This window comes from Lonchura striata, chromosome 4 (assembly GCF_046129695.1).
Source record: "Lonchura striata isolate bLonStr1 chromosome 4, bLonStr1.mat, whole genome shotgun sequence".
Taxonomy (NCBI): domain Eukaryota; kingdom Metazoa; phylum Chordata; class Aves; order Passeriformes; family Estrildidae; genus Lonchura; species Lonchura striata.
Window position 1 is genome coordinate 10,119,642 of NC_134606.1, and position 10,546 is coordinate 10,130,187.

The 10,546-nt window shown below is 43.1% G+C and overlaps 1 protein-coding gene across 1 annotated transcript; it reads left to right on the plus strand.

The window, feature by feature from the left end:
* Positions 1-220: 220 nt before the first annotated feature.
* ADRA2C (adrenoceptor alpha 2C) lies at positions 221-5,645 on the plus strand. The gene has a single exon (XM_021550710.2). The coding sequence runs from the start codon at positions 243-245 to the stop codon at positions 1,575-1,577; it is 1,335 nt and encodes a 444-aa protein (XP_021406385.1). The 5' UTR covers positions 221-242; the 3' UTR covers positions 1,578-5,645.
* The last annotated feature ends 4,901 nt before the right edge of the window (positions 5,646-10,546 follow it).

The following is a 10,546-nucleotide window of genomic DNA, read 5'->3' on the forward strand; positions in this document are numbered from 1 at the left end:
CCCCCTCGCCGGGGGCCGGGCGGAGGCGGCGCCGCCGCGCTCCCTGCCGCGCCGGGGCTGCGCCGCCCGGCCGTGCCCTGAGGAGCGGCGGCGGCGGGGGGACGCGGGCGGCTCGGCGGCGGAGCGGCCGCGGGACCGGCGGCGGGGCGCGATGAGGGCGGCGGGGCGGCGGCGGCGGGGCGGCGGGGCGGGGCGGGGGCTCCGCCGGGCTTTCTAGGACGCCGGCGCCCCGCACACCCACCATGGATCTGCTGCTGTTGGTGAACACGAGCCTGGGCTCCCCCAACGAGTCCCTGGCGCTGCCCCCCGCCTCGCCGTCCTCCTCGGCCCTCCTGCAGCCGCCCTCCCCCTACTCGCCGGCGGCCGTGGCCAGCCTGGCGGCGGTGGTGGGCTTCCTCATCGTCTTCACCATCGTGGGCAACGTGCTGGTGGTGATAGCTGTGCTCACCAGCCGGGCGCTGAGAGCCCCCCAGAACCTCTTCCTGGTGTCCCTGGCCAGCGCGGACATCCTGGTGGCTACCCTGGTCATGCCTTTCTCCTTAGCCAACGAGCTTATGAATTACTGGTACTTCGGCAAGGCTTGGTGTAACATTTACCTGGCGCTGGACGTGCTGTTCTGTACCTCGTCCATCGTCCACCTGTGCGCCATCAGCCTCGACAGGTACTGGTCGGTCACACAGGCGGTGGAGTACAACCTCAAACGGACACCGCGGCGGATCAAGGCCATCATCCTCACCGTGTGGCTCATTTCAGCCATCATCTCCTTCCCGCCATTGATCTCCGTGTACCGGGACCCTGAAGGAGATGTCTTTCCCCAGTGCAAGCTCAATGACGAGACATGGTACATCCTTTCTTCTTGCATTGGCTCTTTCTTTGCCCCCTGCCTCATCATGGTGTTGGTCTATATCCGCATCTACCGCGTGGCCAAGCTAAGGACCAGGACCCTCTCTGAGAAGCGTACGATGCCAGAGGGGTCCTCCCAGACTGAGAACGGCTTGAGCCGCGCCGCTGGCGGCTGCACGTCCCTGAGGATGCAGCTGGGAGAGAACGGACATTATTCCGTGCACCACTGGCGCAAAGCCTCCGAGCTGGAGGACATTGAGCTGGAGGAGAGCAGCACCTCAGAGAGCAGGCGGAGGCGGAGCCGGGAGGAGCATCGCCGCAAAAGCAAGAGCCAGTCCTTCTCCTACTCATACTCCTCCAAGCACTCCAGTAGCCGTCTGTCCCGGGCGAGCAATCGCTCCATGCAGTTCTTCTCATATCGCCGCCGCCGGAAGCGTAGCAGCATCTGCCGTAAGAAAGTTGCCCAAGCCCGGGAGAAACGCTTCACTTTTGTGCTGGCTGTGGTCATGGGGGTCTTTGTAGTTTGCTGGTTCCCTTTTTTCTTCAGCTACAGCCTCTATGGTATTTGCCGAGAGGCATGCGAGGTCCCTGAGACTCTCTTCAAGTTCTTCTTCTGGATTGGGTATTGCAATAGCTCCCTCAACCCAGTCATCTACACCATCTTCAACCAGGACTTCCGCAGGTCCTTTAAACACATTCTTTTTAAGAAGAAGAAGAAGAACTTCCGGCATTGAGCTGGAGGGATGGATTTGCCTCGAGCAGGAGTAGAGTTAAAAGAGAAGGCTCAGTGCTGGAAAAGAAGGGAGGGGAGAGAACATGGGGCTTGGGTTTAGGAAACGGGAAGAGCGCTCGCCCCCTCGGTGGAGCAGGGTGATGCTGTGGGGGACAGGGATGGTGTCAGGGAGGCTGAAGGCACTCACCGTGACACAGAATGGTGACATGGTGCTGGGGGAGCAGTGCTGGAGTGTGGAGGGGTGAAGGGGGAGGGAGTGATTGTGTTTGAATGCTGACAAGAGGGCATGGGGAGCCCACAGAGGAAAGTAGGCTGAGACCCTGAGTCTGGGAGGCAGAGAGCTTTTATGGGCTCTGGAATTTTGTGGGGAAACAAGAAGAGACATCAGAAGGCAAGGGTTAAGTGGCAGTAGTGGTGGAGATTTGAGTTTATATAAAGAGGGCAGCTGGGGCCTATGGTGTATTTGTCCCAGTAAGAAATTGGTTTTTACTTCTTGTGTGGGGAAGGAGAGTACAAATTACCAGGCACTGACAGTGTTTTCAGTTATGAAAGGTTTTAAATGTTTGCCAAAAAAAAAAAACCCTAAAGAACAATCCAAACTCTTTTCTAAATAAACCTTTGTACTGTTAAAACCTTCTGAATCATGATTTTGCTCAAGGGATGAAGTCAAACAAAGCAAGGGGTTTTCTTTTTCTTTGGAGGGGTACTTTGCCTATAGATCTGGATGAGAAATATTTTTCCTATCTTCCCATAGTTTTTGATTAGTCAGTGAGACAAACCTGGGAATCTTGCATTTTTTAATGAAATATGAAAAATAATATATATACCCCATGACCTCATTTCCTTCTGCTGGCTCACCAGGCAGTAAATTCCCACTCCATCCTTCTCAGATCAGTGACCTAAGGACCTTGCTGTCCTGGAGCAGATAGTGAAAAAAAAAAATCATTCTGGTCAACTTGCCTAACATTTTTTGAGATAAAATTTTTTTAAAATCAAGTTTCCACTTCTATGTGCCCAGGGGAACTTTTCCTTCCCTTTTTTTCAGTCTCCTTTCAAAGGCTAATCTCAGGGCTGGATGCATGCTCCTCATTCTCAGGCAGGCAGCTGAAGGCATTCTGATATGCAGGTTTTCAGATGAAGAGCAATCACCCCACTACTAAGGTCTTTAAATCCTTCATATTTACAGTCTTAGAGCAACTAAATCCTTTATATTTATTTTTTAATGAGAAGCATACATTGCAGATTGTCAGTGGTGTGTGTGAACAAATCTCAAAAGGAGGTGCAGCTGTTCCAAACCTTTGGTGTTAATGTTGCTTGCTTTCCCTTCTTCTGTTTGCTTTTCTAGTTTATGATTTTAGAGCATTTCCTGGGAAGAGAGGCAGAAGAGGGGAGAATAGTTTGAAAAGTTATTGAAGCAAACCATATTTCCCATGGGTTTATAAAATGTCATAAAGTGCAATGAACAAAATGAGAGAAAGGGACTGGTGTCTGTACATTCACCACTGAATGCATACCAAGTGTAAGCGTGAGCTGAGCATTTACATCCTTTCTTCATCTGTGCTGCTGCAAGGTGTGTATTCTGTTTGTGGAGCAAATACTGCTCCTTTCTATGTTTATCACTCCTTCCATAGGCAGCAGGATTTGGCACCTGCCTCAAATGCACCTTTCCATAGCAAACAGTTCTTGGGAAAAGAGTGAAATCTAATCACATATAACAGACTTCTTTAAACAGCTGAATTAAATCTATATTAAGGAATCATCAGATACCCCCTTCCTTAGTCCCTCTGTTCTGTCTGAAAGGTGTCTGTAGCCTCTTCTTGTGAATTCTGTGTGGCATGAGGAAAAGGGATAGAGCAGTCTCTGTTTCATCAGTTTTTCGTAGTAAGCATTTGGTTCTCTTAACCCTGGAAAAGGAGACTGTCAGTGGCTGAGGTTCTGGTTGTTCCTTCAATGGACAGTTTAACTCAAATTCAAGTGAGAGGTCTGCTGAAGTAGGGATTAGATTGAACCAAAGGCATTAGAACTTTGCTGGATTTCACTAAGTAAACTGAAATATTTTCAAAGTCCTAAATCTGTAACTTATTGGATGCTTTCTCGAAATAAGGCTCAGAATGTGAAAAGATTTGAGCTTTGTTTAAATAACAAATGGTCTGGTACAAATGCATACATGAGACAGATAAAGGAGAAATAAAAATAGCAACTGAGAGGAGAAAATTACAAGCCATTTCTCTTCTGCAAAATGAAGAGATCTTATTAAAAGTACATCAAGAAAAGATGAAACTAGCTGTTATTATTAGTAGGTAACAATGTAGCTAAAAAGCTCAGGTTTGTTTACTCTGAAGAAACTATATAACCACGAGAGCAACCAAAGCACCATATGGTACCTGGCTACTACCTCTGAGCTCCTGGACAGCTTCATTAGAGGTACCCATTCCTGCCAAGTGAAGGTCTGCTTCTGTCACCTCATGCTCCCTGAGAGGGGTTTCCCAGTCTGCAGACTCACAGTGGTTTCACTGTTGTGCTGCTTTTGAAATGAGCTCTGTTACCTGTAAACACAGTCCTTCCCCCTTTGTTTTCCTTGTAGAATTCAAATAGTCTATGTAAATGAAATTCTGACAGTCAGATTTTAGTGGGCATAAAATATATATGGAATGACTGATGTGCCTTAAAATTAAGTTCTTTGCAGTAAAAGTATTCTGTGGTCATTATAAACATTAAAGAAATAATGCTTCAGGTTTTTTTTTCAGTTCCGAAAGGTTTAAAGGGATTGATGCAGATACTTATTATCTATGATCAGCAACATAGCTAAAACCAGGGTATTTCTATGGTTTTAATTTTTCTCATTACAGTTACTCATCTGATTCAATGCCTCAAGAGAGTCTTATTTATTCTGAGCTAAATAAAAAGTAATATTCATTAATAAAGATGTGCAGTTTACACCCCTTTTAAGTGCATTTCCCTCTAAATTAGTGAATACAGAGGATTTCTATAAAAGTTGTTTTTAATGTAACTACTGCGTATGCTTCAAGTAAAATGGGGCTGATTTACTTTTTTAAATACAGTGGTCTCTTATTACTTATAATAGCTGAAGACTGGAATTTGTAATATACTGTGTGGTGTTAACTTTCCATAAAAAGTTTTCAGCTCTGCTACTCACACTGTGGTTGTGCTTCAACTGTAAGCTGGCTAATAGTGTATACAGGAGAAAAATAGTCTATGCGGCTTTGGCTTAAGAAAAAGGGAGAAGATATGTAAAATGTGCTGAGTTTTTCTTTGATCAGATATGATAAACCAGTTGAAACATTCACTCTCTACTGTTGTGGAAAAACAAAATATTGCTACTAAGCCATATCGATTTTAACAAGTACTTGATCTTTAACTCTTCATTTGCTCATTTCACCATGAAGAAAAGCTCCTGTCTGTCATAAGCGAGATGTTGATGTTTCATTTTCAATTTTCTGCACGGTGCTATTGTCGGGTATTGAAATATCGAACAGTGTAACTTAGCTGGGATGGGAACTCAGTGCTGCTGTCCTTCAGCCACCTCTGTGGGAGTTTTGCGTGAGAGAGAAATGCAGAATTAGCCTCTTCAGGGCTTGAGGCAGATGGAAGGGGCCTTATAAATAGGAGATGTGACAGGATCACAGCTTTAAATCATTGTTGGAAATAAGAATCAGGCCCTTGTTCTGTGCGATCTCTGCTCACAAAAGTAATGTTGCTGCAAGAGCACTGGTGATTTCTGACAAGCAGATCTGAGGTGAAATCTCTATGCAGCTTTGCACACATTGGCCTCTATCATCCTTTGTGAGTAATCCCAGAAAACTTGAGTGGAATTTACTTGTGAGTCAGAAGATACTCACCGTGGGCAAGGACTTTAGGAGCTTCCTTAAACGTTGCCTCTTTTTTAGTAAACATGCCGGAGGAATTTAAGCAAATGTGCGTAAATGTAGGAGAACAGAAGGAATGCAATCCTCTCTGCTTAACTCTGGACTACTGTTCAAGCCCATAGAAGATGTGGATGAGGAGTTTTTTTGACTGTATATTTTTAGTATAAATTGTGTGAAGAGCATTATGTGATTGCATTTGTTTTTCAGAGAATAAAACTGTTGGTCTGTGAGGGTTGGTACTGGCTAGAACAGCTTCTGAGAATTGTAAGGATTTTGTAGGAAGTGTTGGTAATGAAATCCATTTCAGGAGAAGGTTCTGACCTTAAACTATGACTGCTCTCAAGGAGAGAATATCTACAAGCTGTGCAAAAGGATGACCAGATGCTATCAGTGAGTTTGTTTTTATGGTTGCTCATTATGACCTTGTTGGTGAGCAGAAAGCAACTAGACGCTTTAGAGAAAAAGCTCTAATTTGAAAGTGGAACAGTGCATGAGGAAATGGCTACCAACAACACTGAGGACATTCATATTTGCATGCCTTCTGTTTACTGTGGACAGGTACAGTAGAGGAAACTGCATTTTTCATTTCACAATAGGTAATATTGTGTTCCAGATCTGTGGGTCACCTGGGCTATACAAAAGATGTCACAGCAGAAAGCAGAGAGAGGATTGCTCACTTCACTGTTCAACACTGTTCAAAGCTTAAATTTGTCATTTGTCCTTGAAATTAAGCCAAAAATAAGGTTTGGCACTTGGACCCAAAGGCTATGTAGCATCAATAATGGTACACTGAATATAGTCTAGTTTTAGCAAAAAGCATCAATTCATATTATACACCCTGCACATCTCTGTTTCAGGGCAGAAGTAGGAGAATCTGACACGTAAGTCATGTGAGAAAGGAATAATCAGCAGTTTGAAGAGTCACAGGTATATTGAAAAATACACCTAGATCCTATTCTGATAACAGGGCTGGCTTCAGTTTTGTGGGTCCCAATCACTTTGAGCTCTTAAGAAAGGACTGGGGAGGTAGAAAACAAGGAAATAGTAGTAATGCTGCAACTCAAGAAAGCAAAAAGTGGCAAATTGCTCAGAGTCATGTCTGGATCTTTATGCCAGCCCGACTCCAGCAGGGTTGGGAACTGTTAGTGGTTTTGTAAGAAAGGCTGAGGTGTCTTCAACTCACAGTGACTATCACACTTGATCTGAACTAAGGAAATACCTACAGTTGGTACACTGCCTTGGTTTCAAGTGGCAGCCCTTAGAGTGCTACAGAAGACGTTTTAAGTAGTTTATCTCTCCTCTGGCACATGTTCTTCACTATCCCAAACATTTTTTAATTCAATTACACAACAGTTGATAAGGTAGAGAGAGATTGTCAATATCTTACAGAAAAAAAAGAGGCATGGAAAATAGTAGGTAATAAAACCCTGTGTCTTAGTCCGGACATAACATCTTACCATAATACCAGTCTTTCCCCCCTCACCTTTTCTTTTGGAAAACAGAAATTCATGCAAAACTGTAGAAGCTTATTTTAAATAGGCCACACCAATGATACTGTTTACACTAGGAAAAAAAAGTTTTTCTGTCAGTAAGTAGCTTTCTGCTGTAAAGCAATTTTCTTTACTATACTTGTCTGAAAAATCTAATGAAAAGTAGATCTGCACTTAATTCAATTTGCCTATATGTACCTCTCTTAACAAAAATGCTTTGCTAATGGTCCTGAATGTAAAGAACACAAATGAAATGTAGCTGCCTGCTACATCAAAATCAATTAGTTGTGTTTCAGCATTTTTGTGAACAGCAGTCATTCATTTTGCATGATGCTGTTTCCTGATAGTCCTCTGCTGACAGAGAAAGCTGTTCACCCTGTTGACAACAGGAATAAAATGAGGATTCATATTTGCCTCCATTAACTCTGTTAAGTGTCCTCTAATACACTAAAAAGCAGGCTGTTAGAAGTAGGTCTTTTGGTGTGATGTCTAGTAAGTGACATGGATCAGAGAATTAATAACCTGATGGGCTCCAAGACGAACAGCACCCTTAACTGAGGCTCACCCTAGGCTGCAGGGACATGCTTCACTTGCTTTTGTTCTCTATGCCTTTGACCCAACATTGCAAATTACTTGCTCAGTAGTGGAATATTTTCAGCACACCATCCCTTTCAACTTCATCTGCTGGAGTAAGAAATTAATACTGAGGTCTCCCACTTCCTCACTGAGTGCTTTGGCCAATAGACTATTTATATAGGTGATGCAGCTAAAATGCCTTTCCTTTTGGCACATAAATGTTTTATTTGATCGAGCTTTTTATCTTTCAGTAGACTAACACTCTTGTTCCACAAGGACATTCTCTATCTGGAAAGCAAACATATGTCAAATACTTGGAGGAATATTAGAAATCCTGAAAAACCCCAGCCAGTCCAGGTAAATTTTGAAAGAAAACACCACAGCTGAACAAAGAAAAAAGCTTAATCTTGTCTCAAGTGGGGTTGCCCTACCTGAGACCCCCTGCTACTCTGGTGTGCCTCTGATCAGATTTGGTGCAGTGTGTGGAGCTTTTCTGTTGGACCCCTGGAGCTGTACTGAGAGGAGCAATTTCAAGTGTCCAGCAAAGATTAGAGAAGTTAAACATCTGCTTATTGAATCATTCCACATTATAGCAGACACTCTCACTTTGGCTTCCTGTTCCCTTTTTGCACTCTTTAAATTAGCCCTTGCTTTCAATCTGACTGCCATACACAGCCTGTGCTTGCACTGTCTTTCCATAAAATGCCTCAGTGTCTGACCTGCAGAGGGTTGATGACACCCTCCTCCTCTCAGCTCTGCTGGAAAGGTTCTCCAGAAGACTCCATGAAATGCTTCCATGTGGTGCTTTGCTATATATGAGTGCCTGGAATAACAGGAGTTACTGCAAGTTCTTGACTGACTCCAAGCCACACTGTTTTATCACCAATAAAGGCTTGTGTGCAGAATTTCAAAGTGTCTATAAATTCCCTAAGTTTGGCACTGATTTGTTTACATCAGCAGCAATTTCTGTAGGTAATTAAAGGGAGACTTTTATTCAATCCATCAGATACTACTTTGGATATGCCACATGGAACATCAGAGAAACATGATGTGTTGTTTTAACAACACAATAGAAGTAATTAAAGATTCCTGGATGGCATGTTTTTTTCTGTAAAAAAAGAAGGCAGTTCAATGAAATCTGATTGTTCTTTAAAGAATGTGTCTGTTGTAGCCAGTGTATAATGGAAACCAGGAGACCTTTAATCAGCTTCTGGGGGCCTGACTACTTGCTGGCCTGGCTGCCTGGCTCCTGGGCAGGCTGCTGGGTGAGGTGCCAGGGAGCCGAGACTTCCAGGCTCCTGCACCCTGGCAGCCCAGGCCCCTGGGTTTATGGGCACTCAGCTGAGCTCCATTATCACAGCATCTAAATGCTTCATAACTTCTGCTATACTTAGTCTGTCAATGCCTTTATGCATTAGGGAGTGACAGCCATGCCCTTTTTTCTGAAGAGAAACTAAAAGATTAATGGAAGTTAGGTAGGTAGATCATAAAAACCTTCTGGTTTTTGTTTGCTGTTGCAAACCCACTATTGATTGTCAGGCCCCTGTTAGCTCCAATGTAGAAAGTCCCACCTGTGCTTTAAAGTTCTGTCTCTGTGATTGCCATAGGCCCACAGAACTTGCACAAAAATCCCATCAGGATACACAAACTCAATGTGCATCTCCTTTGCTTGTCCCCGTCTGGTAGGGAGCTCATGGGGTTTGGATATTGCAGAATAAGGAAAAAGGAATGTACTACCTCCAGTTTGTGGGGGAACAATGATATTGCTGCCATTTCTTTAAGGTCTGTGGGGTTTTAGTCACTACTGCTGGATTCATACTGCCATTTCTGGATGTCTACTTTTATTATGTGTTGAACAAGTGCCTTCAGGGCATAACTGAACTATGACTTATACCCCAAAGGAGTGGACTTTTTCTCTATTCCTGGCAAAGTAGAGAAATCACAAATACTACCCAAAAAATAAAATTACCAAAGATCCCCCCCCCAAAACTAGTCTATTGATACAGTCAATCTCATTTATGGGTTAAGGTTTAAACTCAGATAAACTTAAAAATAAAGAAAAAATTATAAGCCCAGGGTTCTTTCATACCTCCTATTTCTTTAAGTGCTGGTCTCTCAGGATACAGTCTACATCACTAGATTCTGCTTTTCTCAGACTCTGAATGTCATCTCTTGAGGTTACTGAACCTATGTGTTCAATAATGCAGAAATTTCCTGGAAACTCGAATGTTTAAAAGTCAAGAAATTGCACACATGATTCCAATGCTAGGCAGGATGAACTCCTTATCTAGCAATACTGTTGGGAACAAACATTTGGGGCTAGTGTGTGTATATTTCTCAGGCAAAATTATGACTATAGTGGGATCTTGAGTTCCAGGTGAATGTTTTGTACAGAGGAGGCTTCCTGACAGTGTTTACCACCTTCAGAAGTGTCAGTCAATGTCTATCGAACTCATGCTTGTCATAATAAGGAATGGGATTGTCCCCAGATATATTTTTAAAGGGGAAAAAAAAGACATAAAAGTAATTTTAAAAAAATGTAGCCATGCATATAAAATGTGAAAGGAAAAGGAACCTGTCTGTTGCTGAAGACTTCAGCAGCAATTCATTCTTACCTAATTCTGCCATATCCAGCTAGGGATAACTGATGGTCACATAGGTTGAGGCTGCCCTCGGGTTACAATATTTTCAAAAAGTGTCATAACATTTTGTGTATCAAATAGATTTCTGCTGTGGTAACAGTTACTATTAATTAGTGACAGAAATTGTGCTCTTTTTTCTTCTTCTTCAGAGGATAAATAAACAGAAGGTATTTTACAGGACTACAAAAATAGCTATTCTTTTCTACTTTGGTAAGGCAAAAAAAAAAAAAAAAAAAAAAAAAAAAGTAGGCACAAACATATTAAAGAGTCATTAGGAATTTAGGATGCAGACTGACTATTTCATTGCCTGATTCTTCTAGCACAACTCAATAATTAACTCAATGCATTTACTTATCAATGAGGTTTTATGTGTTA

Coding starts and splice junctions, on each gene's coding strand:
- ADRA2C (XM_021550710.2), top strand. CDS start 243: ATGGATCTGCTGCTGTTGGTGAACACGAGCCTGGGCTCCCCCAACGAG.